An 18,083-nucleotide genomic window follows, 5' to 3' on the forward strand; every position below is an offset into this window, starting at 1 on the left:
TGACTGACTATGAACCGTTCAATGTATTGTAAACTACTTTGGGTGAATCTCTTCATGAGAAAGGCAGTTAATAAATCCCAAATCAATCAATCAAATATGTAGATGAATTTATAATCTAAGTGAGCACCCAAGTAGTAAATGATATTGCTGTAGTTGCTAGGGACAAAGAGAAGGCCTGATTTAAGGTACACTTGGAAGGTGGAGAGGGGTGAGAATTGATAGGGGGAGAAATGGAACTGGGGATGGGGGATGTGATATGCTGAAATATGAAAATTGGCCTGCCTGTGTCTAATTGTGTGTTTACAGCCTTGTTCAGGAGGGATGGTGATGAGATTACGATGATTGCCTCTGGTGAGACCTCATTTAGAATATTATGTACAATTCTGGAGACCGCATATTCAGAAAGATATAAACAGAATGGAATTGGTCCAGAGGAGGGCTACTAAAATGGTCAGTGATCTACGACATAAGGCATATGGAGACAGGCTTAATGATCTCAGTATGTGTACTTTACAATATCAGTAAGAAGTCTTTTGGGCAATTTCTAATATATTTATTGTCAAACAATCAGTTTCTCAAGCTTTTTAAAATTACATACATTTATAAATACCATTTATATAACCACACCGTACACATAAATAAATTCATATATTTCTTATAAAACTCAAAGGAGAAATTCAAGAAAAAAGATCCCCAATGAGATAGAAAACCCGGAGTGGATTTAAGTTGTTTCAACCACTGCTCCTTTCACTTTGCCACTAACAGTTCCCGAATGTCTCAGTATTGTATGCTGTATGTTGCCTCAGTGATAAAATTTCCAATGATCATAGCTGCAACTGATGTCCTGGTTCCCCACCACTCCAATCCTTAATGAAAATTTTTCTTCAGCCAGCTCAACGCCGCACTATGGTGACACCACACTGTGTTTCGCTGAACCAGCGTCTTCAGGAGCTGCAACTGCTTCGGGTTTTCATTGCACTATTTCATCTACATAATAAATATCAATTTACCAGTGTGGACTCATTCATACTTAATACTTTCTTAAATCATGTAAATCAACTCAAATGCAAATAAAACTTTTTAATATTTACCGAGTCATGCTGTTGTTTTATCATATAGCTGCATCAACATGAGTTTCAAAGCCTCCATGTCAACTTCCCATACTGGAGCCAAAAGACAAATACTACCACACTTCCATTCTTTGGTTTATATCAGGCCTGCACAACTCCGGTCCTCGAGGGCCGAATCCAGTCGGTTTTTTGGGATTTCCCCAGTGAATTTGCATGAGATCTATTTGCCTGCACTGCTTCCATTCTATGCATATTGATGTCATGCATACTCATTTGGGAAATCTTGAAAACCTGGCCTGGCAAGGGCCGAAGTTGTGCAGGCCTGGTTTATATGAACCTCCCCTTCCTCAATCTGAGTTACAATCACCCGTGTCTAAAAAGTCACAAGGCGTGCCATTCTTCTTCCTTGTTGAGTCCTCTAGGCTCTACTGTTTTCCATTGGTGGATAAGCCGCTGTGTTTCGTAAAGTAAAACATCAGTCACATTTATTTATAAATGTATGTAATTTAAAAAGCTTGAAAAACTGATTGATTGACAATAAATTTATTAGAAATTGCCCAAAAGGCTTCTTACTGATATTGTATTGTAAACACAAGCAGAAGCCATTTTTGTAGGTTATAGCCCTGGTTTGCATAGTATGTATACTTTGGGAGAGGGGAGATATGATAAAGATCTTTAAATACCTACGTGGCATAAATATGCATATTGTGAGTCTTTCAATTGAAAGGAAACTCTGGAATGAGGGGGCATAGGATGAAGGTGAAAGAGGATACATTCAGAAGTAACCTCAGAAAATACTTTTTCATGGAAAAGTTTGTGAATGCTTGGAATGGTGTTCCGGTGGAGGTGATGGAGATAAAAAGTGTATCTGAATTCTTGGGGAGAAGTGTGTTGGATCTCTAAAGGAGAAGAGGGAACAGTAGATGGCTTAGTTAGGCAGACTAGATAAGCCATATGGTCTTTATCTGGAGGAAAAGTCCGTAGTCTGCTATTGAGACAGACATGATGGAAGCCACTGCTTGCCCTGGATCAGTAGCCTGAAATGTTGCTACTATTTGGGTTTTTGCCAGGTATTAGTGACCTGTATTGGCCACCGTGAAGACAGGATACTGGGTTAGATGAACCACTGGTCTGACCCAGAAAGGCTATTATGTTCATTTTCTCTATTTCTAATACTCTTGCATTAGCCCAGAGCAAACATGGTCAAGTAATGATAAGCATATCTATTATGAACTATGGTACAGTAAAATACTGTATTTTTCACTCCATAAGATGCACTTTTTTTCCACCCAAAAGTGCTGTAAAACACCCTCCCACCACTGCTGCGCCTTTTTAAAACACCCCCCTCTGCCTCTCAGCACTGCCACTGCACCCTTTCAAAACGCCCCCCCCCCCCCCCCCCCCGCCAGCATGGTCGTCGTCGCTGTTGTTGGCACCTTTTTAAATAGCCTGATGGTCCAGCGGTATCCCTCCCTCGCTAGATGGCTCTCGTACTCAGGTCAGGAGCGCAGATGTCAGGAGCAAGCATTACATACTCCCACTTGGGCCCGCTGCTGCTTTCTGAATGGTGGCGTCGGTTCTCGCAAGACTCGCGAGAACTGACGCCAGCCATTCAGAATGCAAAGGCAGGCCCAAGCAGGAGTGCATAATGCTTGCTTCTGACAGCCGTGCTCCTGACCTGAGTATGAGAGCCGTCTAGTGAGGGAAGGAGGGAGGGATTTAAAAAAAAGGTTATGGGGTAGAGTGGGTGTACGATTTAAAACGTACAGGTTTTTTTTTTTTTTTTTTAAAAAGGTACAGGGGGTATGATTCAAAAGGTACTGGGTGGGGGTGTTTTAAAGGGTATGGGGTATGATTTAAAAGATACGGGAGTGTTTAAAAGGCTGCGTGGGGGCATGGAGGGATATTTTAAGGTACTGGGGGTATATGGGGGGGTATGGATGTGGGGTCTGGGGTATGGTTTAAGGTACTGAGGGGTACATGGGGTATGGGATTTGCCTGCCTGTCACTAGGCTACTAGGTCAGCTGGCCTGCCATGTGCCCTGTCCCTGCCTGCCCTGTGCCCTGTCCCCCAACCTACCACTAGACCAAAAGAGGGGGGTGGGCTAGGGTACAGAGTCTGGCAGGGAGGGGGGACAGGATGCAGAGCTTGGCAAGGAGTGTGTGGTTGGGTGCAGAGCCTGGCAGGAAGAATTTGGTTCAGAATGGGTTTTTTCTTGTTTTCCTCCTCTAAATCTAGGGTGCATCTTATGGTCGGTGCGTCTTATGGAGCGAAAATACGGTACATGGTGGTGATATGTTTTGTGCAAATCTGCAGTGCTGTAAGTTACAGTACAGTAAATACCTTTGTGTTTTTGTGCACACTGCAGTCAGCACAACTTAGCTTCCTGATTTATGCCGCTTCTTTCTTCATACTATTCACATGTTTCTGTTCCGGTCTAATAGAGATTTCCTTTCATTTATCAGTTTGCCTCATTTTTATTGGTGGGTTTCTTGATTCTTTATCACTACTCACCCCAGGCTATTTTAATGATCAGATGATGACTGCAAGGCCAGTTTCCCCTTACTGTTAGTCCTGCAAGACCTTACACGATTGCCAACTGGGCCAGAACTTCAGCAGAATGCCCCCTGTGTTCCATTCTTTGTGGAATTCTAATTTCTGATGCAGGGTATTGTTGTGCCTGATCCTTTGTAAGCCTGTTTCATGCTTCTGCCATCCTTCCCTGTACATTAGAACTTAGGCTAATTTCAGGTTCATATTTCGGATCATTAATAAAAATTTCCAGACAGAGAAGCTTTTAATAATATGATTTTCTATGCATAGCTATACATTTTTTATTTTTATTTTTTATTTTTTTTTGGGGGGGGGTGATTTTACCACTATAAATTGTAATCCTATATCCTGCTGATTTGGGGTCATGTTACGTGCCTACATATGTGTTTTCAAAGATATGTACATAAATTCAGACTCCTCCCCCACCTCTGCCTTTCCAGTCCTCAAGGTAAAGCTGTATGTTTACTCACACATTGTATATGCAGTTTTATAAGTACTTAGGCCTAGATTCACTAACCTTCCAATCCGTGTCCGATCCATGGGTGATCCGAGGCAGGCCGACTGATTCACCAACCCTCTGCATGCAAATGGGGGCGATCGGAGGCACGCCCCCACCGACAACACGTATCGCTGGAGACCAATCCCGACGCATGCGCAGACCATCTACTTTGCCTGTAGATGGTCTGCGCATGCGTTTGCAGTCCATGCTTTTTTATTTATTTTTTACTCGCGAGCCCATGGTTTTAACCCGCGGGTTTAAAGTGGGTTAAAACCAAGGGCTCACGCTGCAGGGAAGGGAGGCAGAATAGGAGAGTGTAGGGGCAGCAAAAGGCAGGAGAATCGGGGCTGAACAGGGCGGCAAAAGGCAGGAGAATCGGGGCTGAGAACAGGGTTTTTGCACAAGCGACTGGTCTTCAGCAGTCGCTTGTTTTTGGATCAGCCAGTCCAGTCGGTGTGCCTGCTTTTTGTTAGTGAATCATGGCCTTCCTGCTTTGCATGCCGTTTCCCCTCATTTGCATGCATGGATCGGAACTGGATCGGCACAGAGGTTAGTGAATCGGGTCGGAGGAAAATTGGGTCGCAAAAGGGTCGCAAACCAATTGGTACACGATCGGTTTGCTTAGTGAATCTAGCCCTTAGTTTTGGGCATAAAACACAGCTTTACTTGCTGAAATTGACTATAGAGTTTGTTTGTTTTTCTATTTAGAAACTAAAATAAAGACCTGGTAAATACAGAGTCTTCTGAAAATATTTTGATCAAACTACCAGATGGGAGCATGGTGTCGTTTAATATCCAATTACTAGGCTCGCTAGCTAATGAGCTTCCTGATTTACTGTAGTACCAAACGAGGAAGGGAAGTAAAACACAATTGGATACCAACAAACAGGACTTTGATTTAGAAGAGGGAAAAGCAATTAGCTGCCTCTGGTGTAATTACATAGAATGCACACTAAATACCTACATGGCTGTGTAAGTCATAAAGTAAGTTAAGGCTTATTTATAAGGGAGGAATGGTGGTAGAAAAGATGGGCTCGTGCATTTGTCATTTTGCCCAGTTCCCATGGAAAGCTTAGGCAGCCATGATTTCATTCTTAATTGTGTAGTTAAGTCTTATCAAGTCGAGAAGGGCTAGCCCTGGTACCCTTATTATGGTAATGTGACAGAAAGCTTGTGCAGGCACTTGATGCCCAATTTTGTGGGTGAACGATGCACAAAAGGGTTTTGCACAAAAGTTAACACCCTGTTTGGAGCTTTGCATTAGACACCAGTGTGTAGCATATTAAAATCATGGTAATGAGGCTCTTAACTGTTCGGTCCTGATGCAGAGAAATGCATGGAAAGCTGAACATCATGCTGTGGCTTTAACGCCAATACTGAGGTGGCTTAGAGATAGCTTATTCTTCTGCAGTAGCGTCTGGGAGAATTTAATAGAAGCATGATGGCAGATAAAGGCCAAATGGCCCATCCAGTCTGCCCATCCGCAGTAACCATTATCTCTTCCTCTCTCTGAGAGATCCCACGTGCCTATGCCAGGCCCTCTTGAATTCAGACACAGTTTCTGTCTCCACCACCTCTTCTGGGAAGACTGTTCTGGGCATCTACCACCCTTTCTGTAAAAAAAAAAAAAAAAAAAAGTATTACCTTAGATTACTCCTAATTTTATCCTATGGCCTCTCATTCCAGAGCTTCTTTTTACTGCAAACATGAGAGACCTGCCAATATTTTAAAAAATTTTTTTTTTTTTGGGGGGGGGGGGCTCTAGGAAGAGCATGGGTTAAAAAAAAAAGAATGGGGAAGGTGGCAGTTCTGCCCTGAAGGCAGCTATAAGGTCTTGGAGGTCTGAGCAGAAAAAAATTTGTATCGGCACATATGTGCATATGTGCTGCGGTGGTGTTCTGCACATAAAGATTGGCAATACAAAACCTGTACACACAGAATAATATATACCGATGTGAACCAACACATTTTTCTGCTCAGTACTAGCTGCCCTAAGCACAGAGCCTTGTGCGCATGCGTCTGGTGTGCTCTGCCTGATTTAATGCAAAAGGTTTGCAAGTTCTACTTGCATAAAGTTTGCTCACAGCTTCTGTTTCAAGCATAATACCAAAGCCATCAGTGCACAACTTTCAGGCAAGGATTAGAGCATGGATCTCCTTGAATGAGCTTACAATCTAAACCAGGGCTGGGCAACTCCAGTCCTCGAGGGCCGGAATCCAGTCGGGTTTTCAGGATTTCCCCAATGAATATGCATTGAAAGCAGTGTATGCAGATAGATCGCATGCATATTCATTGGGGAAATCCTGAAAACCCGACTGGATTCCGGCCCTCGAGGACCGGAGTTGCCCACCCCTGATCTAAACAATCAAGACAGACACAGGATGCCAAGGTAGGGGTTACAGTTAAAGGAGATGGTTAAATTAGTGTTGGTCTACAAATTGAACCAGTCCTGTGAGGAGTTTCTGTACACACTTGCGATTGGTTATGGAAGGCAATGACAGGTTGGTCATTTTCAGCCATCACTGCCCATGTTGAGACTATAACATAGCAAGTGATGGTAGAAAAAAGACCATCCAGCCTATCTGTTCTGTCCATATATACCATTGATACTGCTAAGGAATTCATCTCAGCTGCCAATATAACTGCCTACAAGATTTCTCCTTATCCAGGACAGTTTGTTTTTGTTATGGGGGGGGTTTCTTTTGTAATTTCTTCTTATTTCTCCACCATCTTGAGTAGAAGGGTATTCACAATGTCTACTTAGTTCCCTTCAGTGTTCACCTTTCTTATGCCTTGCCTGGTTATTAACGAGGTATGTCTGATATCATAAACATCAGTATCTTTGACATAATCCAGCAAATGGGGTATTTTTTTGGGTGGGTTCTTTCTTTTTTTATTTTATTTGGTACTGTAATTTAGCTTTAATTTAGAAATGTAATTTTGTTTTATACTAAGCAATTATGTATGTTTATTTTTATGGAAACTTCTTTGTTTAAAGGCGGTATATACATTTTTTTAAATAAAGAAAGAAACTGTGCTTCAGGGGAGGAAGATTTTGATAGGGTGAGAGGAGGTGGAGACAAGAGGGTGAAACTAGTGGTAACAAGTGAGGCAAAGAGCAGGTGTGCTTTGTAGCAGCATATTAAAGATCTTGCAGCTGACCTCAACTTGCTTGCGCTTCAGTGTTGGGGAGAGGATGGAATTCTTAGTTGCTGGCTAATTGATGCCAGATCGAATATTTTTGGGGATTATTGGGTTCAGGGTATAAGTCAGTGGTTCCCAAACCTGTCCTGGGGGACCCCCCAGCCAGTCAGGTTTTCAAGATATCCCTAATGAATATGCATGAGAGAGATTTGCATATAATGGAAGTGACAGGTATGCAAATCTCTCTCATACATATTCATTAGGGATATCTTGAAAACCTGACTGGCTGGGGGTCCCCCAGGACAGGTTTGGGAACCACTGGTATAAGTGAAGGTGAATAACTTTGTGGGTGAAGCCAAAGGCATTACCAAAACCTTCCTCCAGGCCTCAAAATATTTTTTCCCGCAAACTGTGCTGCATAACTCTCAAAGGGCTCGTCTTTACAACTTTGCTATTCCACACGATGCAGATATATCCAGAATGTCTCGCTGTTCCAAAGATTTGCTATTTTTAATATTGTAGGGGGAAAAAAAATTACAAATTGGATAATGCGTGGCTTAATTTCAGTTTTCAGAAAGCATTTTCACCTGAAGTCAAAGAAGAACGCTGCAATAGTGAAAACGATATTGATGCCAACCTGCTAGCTGTCCTTCCAAAAGGTAATAATTGAAATATTCCCTTTCTTGTCAAAATATGATATTGTTTTTAGAAAGCTACAAAATGAACACAAGAGATTTGACATTGCTCTATGTAGAGCTGCCCCTCAGAATATACAATTTTGTTCAAATTTAGTAAGGAGCCAAACTAATTACGGTACAGTACTACTGCTAAACATTTCTATAGCACTATTGGATGTATGCAGAACTGTACACATTATATACAGGTACTGTCTCTGTCCCCAGTGGGCTCGCAACCTAAATTTTTGTACCTTGGGCAATGGAAGGTTAAGGGCTCCTTTTACAAAAGTGCGTTAGGGCCTTAATGCACGGAATAGCGCGCATTAGCCGCTACCTCTTCCTTTTGAGCAGGTGGTAGATTTTCAGCTAGCGCATGCTATAGCGAGCACTAATCTGGTGAATGCGCTAAAATGCTTAGCTCACCTTCGTAAAAGGAGCCCTAAGTGATTTTGCCCAGGATCACAAGAAGCTGCAGTAGAAACTGAACCCAGTTCCCCAGGATTGCAGTCCACTGCACTAACTATTAGACGACGACTCCATCATCTTGTTATATTGCAGAGTATGATCCTAGGACTGGTCAGCTAGAGGAATATGAGAATTTGAAAGTTCATGGTACATGTCTTCAGGCATCCCCAGGGATCTGTACTATGTTTCTGAACCTAATAGGAAACTTAAAACCAGAATCTCTGAGCACAGGAGTGTGACTAAGGACCATTGGTCTGTACCAGTAAGGTTATTCTTATGTTCTTATGTAATAAAACCTGACCACCATGGGTCAGATCAGAAAGATACTTCTGAAAGTGAGCCACCAATATCCCTTCACAGATCTTATAATCCATCCCAACAAAGGAATAGGGTGATATAGTGCACATTAGTCCAGTCTTTAATATAGTTATACCAGCCTGCCATAGAGAGAGTTGTAGTATCCCAGTTGCTAGAAGCAAACTGAACATGCAAGTCAAGGATTCAGCCATAAGGGGGGCAAGCATTTTATAAAACTGATTAGTATAACCATCCAGTCCTGGAGTCTTGTTAGCTGGAAGGCACACAATAACTGAAACTGTCTTATCAACCTCAATAGGCCTGGACAGCTGCTTCATCTCCCCCTGACTTAGGCAACTCTATACATGCTGCAAATACTGGTTAATCTCCAACTCATTGGGCTCATATTCAGACAAATAGAGACTCTGGTAATAACAAAGACCGATCTAATGCGGTCATCACTTGTGAATCCTCAGGGGAGAGTAGTTAAGATCAGATTGTGAGCTTGGCACTTATTCAGTTTTTGAGCTAAGAGGCACCCTGCTTTATCACCCCACTCAAAATAGACTTGCTGTATTCTGTGCATCGCCCAAGTAATGTCCTCCAGTTCCAGATCTTTAAGGTCCCTCCTCCTTTACTCCAACTGAATGAAGATGTTGCTTATGAGCATGTTCCAGCTTCAGTTTACACACCTAATGAACCCTGTCCTATAAGAGCCTCTAGATTTTAATTGACCAGTGGCGTACCAAGGAGAGGGGACAGTGCACGCTTCAAGGGGGGGCACAGCCGGCCGGGTCCAGAACCTCCTGCACTGCTCAAAATGGCACCTCAGCAAGGCTGCCGTACTTGTTCCAGAGCAGAGTCGGTAGTCACGCTGAAGTGCAGGAAGGTTCCGCGATGACTACTTCTGCTGCCTCTGCTCCGGAAGAGATAAGTAACGTCGGGGGGGGGGGGGCGGACCGGCAGCCGCAGTCATTGTGGGACCTTGCTGCAACTCCCTGCATCTGCTGGCCCAACCCGCCTTCGATGTCACTTACCTCTTCTGGAGCAGAGGCAGCAGAAGTAGTCATCGTGGGACCTTGCTGATTTGGATGGAGAGAGAAAGGAGCATAGCAGGGTGATGGAAGGAGAAAAAGGGGGTCAGGGTGGTAAGGAAAGGTGTGGAGGATGAGAAAGGGGGTCAGGGTGGTATGGAAGCATGGTGAAGGGTGAGAAAGGGGGTCAGGGTGGTATGGAAGCACGGTGAAGGGTGAAAAAGGGGGTCAGTGTGGTATGGAAGCGTGGAGGGAGAGAAAGGGGGTCCGATGCTGATGGAATTGCAGGGAAAAAGGGAAACAGACATAAGGGGGAAGGATACTGCATGGAATTGGGTTGGAGGAAGAGAAAGGGGCAGATGCTGATGGAAGTGGGGGGAATGAGAGGAGAAAGTGAAATGCCAGACCATGGGGGTATGGAAGAAGGAAGGAGAGGAGAGAGATGCCAGACCATTGGAGGAGGGAAGGGAAGAAGATGGATGCCAGACCAATGGAGGTGAAGGGAGAGATGGAAGGGGGAGCATAAAGTTTCTGGAAGGGGAATAGAAGGAGAGAAGATGCCATATAGAAGGGGCAAAGAGAGGGTAGACAGTGGATGAAAGGAAGAGAGTGACAAGAAGATGAGGAAAGCAGACATCAGAGAACATAAGGTAGAAAAGAAATTCTATTTATTTATTTTTGCTTTAGGGGAGATGCATCACTGTTTCTGTGGTGTTGCATTGTATGCAGAGTCCAGCTTCTTGGTGCTTCAGTTTAATCTTTGTCTACGTATTTTTATTCTATCTCCCCATTTACAAAACTGTAGAGCATTTTTTAGTGTTTGCATCTGAGCTGTTACCAACATGGCTAAAAACCACACGACAGTTTTGTAAAAGGGGGATGGGTTAGTTTGTGATTACATACTAGGCGAAGGTGTTTTTTATGTTCTGTGTGTTCGAAAAGACATGGTTTTCTGTTAGAATTGACTGTGTAGGATTGATCTGTACTAATCTGACTTGTTTAGTTTTACAATGGGTGTACTGATGTACTGCTCACTGCAGTATGTAAGATGCTATCTTTTCCTAGGTACACTCTTGTGTGACGTGTGGACTGTTACTAAAAATCATGTTTTTCATACAGATGGGGGGGTGTCAAAAAATGATGGGCCCTGGGTGTCACATATGCTAGGTACGTCACTGTAATTGACCTCTCATATAAGCTTTAAAACTTTCCCAAAGTGCAACTGAAATCACTGCTTCTGTGTCATTAGTGGCAAAAAAATTTGCATATGTTGTTTTTCAACTGTGGAAGGATGCAAACCTCCCCCAACAGCACTCTCCCGAATGGCACCAGTGAGCCAATTTCAGCAATATTGGAGCATGGTCTGACCATACCCATTACCCCTAGGCTCTATCATAGCCCCACTAACTGAAGTACATCAGCTGTCTCCATAGCCAAAGATATATACTAGTATAAAATCTATGTAAATAAGAAAAAAAAAAAAGTGTAATTCAGTCCACCAGGATTAAACAGCCTCCACATATCTTCCAAGCTAAGTTTGCACATAAACTTAATAATGCAAATTCCGTCCTGCCTAGCATGTTGAACCATGGGAGTGGACTTATCCAAAAACGAGTCCACTGTTAGGAACCCGCAGAAGCTGTGTTTTATTTGGGTTCAGACAGAGTTTATTTTTTGCCCATTCCTGAGTTGCTCATAGACCTCAATATATTTACCTTAGAAGAAAGATGAGAGAGAGAAGATATGATTGAGACATTTAAATATCTCAATGGCATAAATGCACAAGAGAAAAGTCTCTTGCAACTGAAAGGAAGCTCTGGAACTAGAGAGCATACACTCTAAAGTAATCTAAGAAAATACTTCTTCACAGAAAGGATGGTGGGTGCGTGGAACGACCTCCCCAGTGGAGGTGGTTGAAATGAGGACTGTATCTAAATTCAAGCAAGCCTGGGCCAGGCATGTAGGATTTCTTAAGGGAGGAAGAGATAGTGAATGATATTGATGGACAGACTGGATAGGCCATATGGCCTTTTATGTTTATGCTTAATAGTGACTCAATATCTCATTAATGCAATAGGTGAGAACGTCCTGCAATATTAAAAACATGGGGAAAGAAATGCCATAAATAAACAGGAAAGGTCAAAACACTCAATAACACACACTCAATAACGCACACACAATTACACGCACACAATCACTCGCACACAATACAATACAATAAATCAATTTCTAGACAGGTAGTTCAATGCGGTTTACAAAAGATTAGTAATATGTACGGGATGAAATAGTTAAAGAATTAGTTGCCTATGAATTTTTTGAAAAGTTGCATTTTCAACTGCTTTCTAAATTGAAGATGTTAGGAAAAGATTCTTAAAGTCACTATTATGGCAATGCAACTTGAAAAGAAAGTTGTTGCTCATGAAATTTTTTTATACTTCCATCCACTAACTAAAGGGATTTTCCGAGTTGAAAAGACAAATGAATCGGTCTGATATTGTGGAGTTTGACTAGTAGCGACTTTATAATTGAAACAGCCTAGCTTAAATACACCTCCGCTGGGAGCCAATGCAGCGCTCAATACAGTGGAGTAACATAGTCATACTTCCTTTGATTATATATAAGTTTAATTGCCGTATTCTGATTAATTCGCATTCTTTGGATGTTTTTCTTGGTTCCTGCAAGATATACTATGTTGCAGTAATTGAGTTGACTCAGAATTAAAGCCTGAACCAGAGATCTGAATATTGGGACTTCGAAATAGGATCTCAGTGTATGCAATTTCCACAGCATGGAGAAACCCTTCCGAATCACAATATCAGCATGATGTTTCATAGTTAGATTGTAATCAAGGGTAACACACACACCTACCTATTATAACAAGTATAAAATCTGGTAAACTAAGATGCTAAAATACTATTATGTTATTTTCTCTGTTTCTATACTGTTAGGCAGTCAGATTACTTAAAACTGTAGGTAAATCTGATTCAATGGGTATGAGTAGCCGCACATCATCAGCATAGATATACTGTAGTATCTTGTGTTCATCAATCGAAACACTCAACCAGACATAGGAGAACCCACTCACTATTCATACACCCGCCAACCAAAAATGTCAAATGAAGAAAACTATTTGACAACCTAATGGCCACCAGAGCAGCAAAACTAGACAGACAACTCAACAATCTGCTGTCTTCAACCACAGATTACAAAACTTTCAAAAAAGAAAAAAAAACAAACCTACTCTTCAAAAAATACATAAAACCTATTTAACACGACCAGTTCCATCCCAAGCTCCACCTACTATACTATCTACTCCTTGTCAAATCTAAAATGTTCAAATTACCCATCATGTATTACCTAATTTCATGACAATTCTTATGTAATCCGCCTTGAACTGCAAGGTAATGGCGGAATAAAAATCACTAATGTAATATTAAATGAGAAAGGTAATGCAATGGATCCCTGTGATACCCCCTACAGTTCAATGCCCAAGGTGATAATGTGCTGTTGCTAGACAGAACTGATGAATTGCTGTCTGACAGACTGGCTACGAGGGTTACTTTTGTTAAAGAAGTCTTGTCTGTGTTATGCTTAGCATAAAGTAAAATGATGGCAGATTTACCACCTGCAAAAAAAAAAAAAAAAAGTTACTTTCTCTGGGGTATAAGTTACTAAATAATGGTGGTGTTTCTATAAAAGAAGTCCTCATTTTTGAGCCATATGTGCATGAACTTCTGTGCCTCTCCAGAGCTTCAGGTTCTGAAATGTGAGACAGCTTGGTCATGTTTGGAGGAGGGAAGCAGACTGCATATAATGGGTTTCCTGATTATTGGTCCCAGGATGTAAAGCCTTATTTTTGCCAGCACTGACATAAACATTTTGCTAGAAGGAGAAGCTGAAGTTGAGCCAGACATGTCTAGCAGTATGTTTTGGTTTTGGTGATCCAGGTTTAGGCTTTCATTATTTTCCTTTATTTTTTCATCCTTGCTGGCCAGTAACTCTTGCAATTTTCATTGACATGTTGTCCACGCTTGCTCCAAGGGATCTGTATCACCTATTGACTAGCAGGGGCTGCTACAGTTAAAACAGCTGCCTTCCTTCCCTCCCTCTCTTGGCAGAAGACTGCCCTGTCATATGGGAAAGCTGTACAATGTTTTTAATCTTTTGATGACTACTGATATTTTCATTCTTCACAGCAGCGTGACTTGTTATCCTGTCAATATACCGATTCTGAGACTCACTTCTACACTTTTTCTGAGATACTGGTAGAACTCGGTCTGTCTATTTTAAATTGATGAATGCAGTGCTGTACACTTCTCCCTCCGTATTCGCTGTGATAGGGGATTAACAGACCCGCAAATACGGAAAAACTGCAAATAACTTTTTCATACGTTCGCTGTTTTCTATGAAAAACCATCGTGAATATGGTGAAACCGCAAATAACATGGTGGGAGACCTGGCCTGTTCCTGAAGGAGAGGCAAAACACGGTCAAGAAAGTGCCGGGAATGGGCGATTTTCTCTGTAAACGCTTGGAATCAGCGATTTCTCTATGCAAGCTGGCGTAATTTGGGGGGGAGGAGCCAGCAAGCTAAAAAACATGAATAATCGAAGCCGCAATTGCTGAAACCGCGAATACGGAGGGAGAAGTGTAGTTCTTAAGTCGGGATGCAAGAATAGTTGAAGGTAAATGAGCTAAGCATCCTGGAAGAACTGTAGGATGATCACGTGATTATATAAAATGAAAAAAAAAAAAACCCAACTTGCTATGAATGGCTAAGAACTTAAGAACATAAGAGTTGCCAAACTGGGACAGACCAAAGGTCCATCAAGCCAAATATCCTGTTTCCAAAAGTGGCCAACCCAACTTTGTTTGTGGTTTTGTTATAGTTGTCTTTTATTTTATTTTTCGTTGTTTTAGCACACAGACATCCATGGGAGGGGGGTATCTCTTTCGTTGGTTTTATTCCCTGATGAGAATTGGATGGAAGAGGGGGGGTTTTATTTTTCTGTATTGTTATTGATTGATTATAAGTGCTTATTATGATTATTAATATATGTATGTATATTGTTTTGCACTTTTGCTAGCTTTGAAAATTTAATAAAGATTCAAAAAATATATATATATATTTTGTTTTAACGTTGTAGAATGCTGATTTTGTGTGAGACAGGCATGTGAATACATTACATTACATTACATTAGTGATTTTTTTATTCCGCTTGTACCTTGCGGTTCAAAGCGGATTACATAAGAAGAGAACTGGACATTTCCAGGATGGTACATGACAATAGAGAATACAGTTTGAGGATAGAGACTTAATAACGGAATGATAGTAAAGACTTAATAACATCGGAAGATGTTTTGGACGGCAGTGTTTTGGTTTCTTGGGGGATGGGGTGAGGGAGGTTAGGTAGATTGTATATGCTTTTTGAACAGTAGTGTTTTGATTTCTTTACGGAATGTCTTGAGGTCTGATGATGTGGTTAACAATCTGGTGATGGAAGGTTCGAGTTTTGCAGCATGTGTTGCCAGGAGGCTATCATAGAGCTTTTTGCGGTGAGTACCCTTGAGTGGTGGGTATGTGAATGATGTCTGTGTTCTTCTTGTTCTGGTTGGAAGGTTACGGTTTAGGCGGTCATTTAGGTAGGTGGGTGCAGTACCGTTAATTACTTTGAAGAGTAGACAGTATAGTTTGAATTGAATTCTGGCTCTAATCGGTAACCAGTGTGAGTCTAGGTAGGCATTGGTGATGTGGTCAAATTTTCCGAGTGAGTAAATTAGTCTAAGGGCTGTGTTCTGAACAGTTTGAAGTTTTTTGATCATGTTTGTGGGGCATGGTAGATAAAGGATATTGCAGTAGTCCACGAGACCTAGTACCAGGGATTGTACAATTATCCTGTAGTGTTCTTTGTCAAAGAATTTCCTTATTTTTCTTAAGTTGCGCATTGTGAAGAATGCTTTTTGGGTAGTTTTGTTGATTTGGGTCTGCATAGTGCAGCATCTGTCTATCAGCACTCCCAAGATTCTGAGTGAGGTCTGGATTGGGTATTTGGTTGCTTTAATTTCTAGGTCTGTTATGGATGGGTTTTTGTCCGTTTCTAGCATTAGGAATTTGGTTTTGTCCGAGTTTAGTTTCAGTTTGTGGTTTGTCATCCATTTTTCTACTTCATCCAGAATTATTTCCAGGTGTCCTGTTGAGGTGTGGTCTTGGATTTCGAAGGGGAGGAGAATAGTTATGTCATCTGCGTAGCTGAATGATGTTACATTTAGGTTGTCTAAATACACATCCCAGGCAGCCTATAGAGAATGATTTTTCTGTCAAGCACATAACGATTGTTCATTTGCTCAGTTTGATGCTCCGTCATATCACAATGAACAAGACAAAAACCCAAAATGGGGAAGACTGTGAATGAGCAGCCTCTACCCTTCTTCCCTTCTGCTGGGTCAGGGGAGACTTTTTGATTCTGTCCCGTCATATCACAAAGCATCTCATTAGAGGTCAACACTCCTGGGAACTCAAGAGAAAGAGAAGTCTGTTTTTTTCAGTGGTTGTATTTATAAAGCACTTTGCAATTTTGGAACTGTACAGTAAACTGGTATGAAATTAGCATGTATTTGCTGAAATCAGCAAGTTTGCATACAAATTAAAGAACATTAAATGTGATTGAGGATTTAATGGTTTCATGATTCTAATTTCTTAGTACTTTAGGATCTTCCCTCTCTCCCTCCACATAATTTACCAAGTAATCGGTTGGCACCGACCCCTCTGTAATCAATGCTTTTCTAGTGGTGTTTTCTTTTACTATTATACCTGATTTATCTGACATCCAGCTTTTTATCAGTCAGGATGGGGATGTCTTTTGGTGATCATAACCTCTTTGTTTTTCACAATTCTATTAGGGTCATGATCCCAGTGCTTTGCTGACACACTGATAATATAATGCTTACAGACTTTCCAGTGAATGAATAGTCCCTGTGGTGAGAACACCAATACACTGATATATTTTGTTATACTCTCAAACATAGAGACATGATAGCAGATAGAGGCCAAATGGTCCATCCAGTCTGCCCAGCCGCAGTAACCATTATCTCTTCCTCTCTCTAAGAGATCCCACAGAACAAACACCTAAATTAAAAAAAAAAAACCCAACAAACTATAAATACCTAAGAATAGAAGCCCTGGTTATGGATGCATGTCTCTCCTTAACTGGCTTTGAAATTCATTCAGCAGATGTGCAGTATGCACATAGGGAGGTCCTCACGAGTCCTTGAAGGCATATTTAAGAGCTATATTATGGCTCATTTGTGCACTTTTAAAATTTCCAAACTTCTGCAGTGAAGTTGTACCTGACTCTTGATTTTTTCTGCTTACCAAGTAGTGATAGAAGCTAAGATGAAAGCAAGGACTGTGGAACTCTGTTTAAATGAAAATATGTAAAATGATAAACCTATAATTTATATCTTTATTTATTTAAAAATTTGTATATTAACTATACAGTTTACAAAGATTGCAATCATAACAAGTTAAACACCACATAAAAACATGATTGCAAACAGCTCTCATAAAAAAAAGGGGGGGGGGAGAAACCCTAACACGGGAATGCACTAACAATTGAGTTTTTAACATTTTCTTCAGTCACCTGTATTGGGTAAGACTTTCTGATGTCCCATTATTTTGGGGATGCAGAAATGCTTCTCAAAGCTTTGACTATTTTTTTAAACAAAAAAAAAACTTGTCATTATTTCCAAAATTCATCCACCCAGCAAATCATTATTTTATATTGTAACCCTGGTTTCTTTCTCAGTTTCAGAATTAAGAAAACTTTTTGAACCAAACAAGAACTTTAATTTGGAAATGAAAAGGTAGGTAAAGATTACTTTGGTGCCCCCTGAAAATTTCGTATGGCCTTGTTTTATTTAATCACTCTTAATAATAAATGCTGCTTGATGTCCCTCTGGTTTAATTTTATTTGTATATAACATTGTATACAATGCAGAAAAGAGAGGATAGCCAGACGTTTGGAAGGCATTGAAAATGACAGTCAGCCCATCCTGTTACAGACCTGTCCAGGATTGGTTACACATCGTTTAATGGAAGAGGATACACCGAGGTATATGCGTGCTACAGACTCTTTTAACCCACACTTAGGTAAGATCTGAATAGACCTGCAAGCATTCCACTTTTTTTTTTTTTAATGAAAACTGTACGTTTGGTCATGTCAAAACCTGCAAGCACTTCTGCAAGCCTATCTTTTGTTTAATGGTGTAATGCTACTTTCAAACATTTTGCCACATTAATCATAAAACTGCTTCGCTTCATCTGAATAGAAGGCCTGCTATATCC

The 18,083-nt window shown here is 41.1% G+C and overlaps 1 protein-coding gene across 20 annotated transcripts in view; it reads left to right on the forward strand.

The window, feature by feature from the left end:
* SVIL (supervillin) overlaps window positions 1–18,083 on the forward strand; it is a 483,923-nt gene that overhangs the window by 271,809 nt on the left and 194,031 nt on the right. For all 20 annotated transcript variants that reach the window (XM_033931470.1, XM_033931469.1, XM_033931472.1 and 17 more), the window contains 3 exons: window positions 7,835–7,926; window positions 17,545–17,602; window positions 17,737–17,888. In XM_033931470.1, the coding sequence (XP_033787361.1) occupies window positions 17,595–17,602; window positions 17,737–17,888 (160 nt within the window). In that variant the 5' untranslated portion in view covers window positions 7,835–7,926; window positions 17,545–17,594. The remainder of the gene's footprint in view (window positions 1–7,834; window positions 7,927–17,544; window positions 17,603–17,736; window positions 17,889–18,083) is intronic.

The sequence above is a fragment of the Geotrypetes seraphini genome, chromosome 2 (genome assembly GCF_902459505.1).
Source record: "Geotrypetes seraphini chromosome 2, aGeoSer1.1, whole genome shotgun sequence".
Lineage (NCBI taxonomy): Eukaryota > Metazoa > Chordata > Amphibia > Gymnophiona > Dermophiidae > Geotrypetes > Geotrypetes seraphini.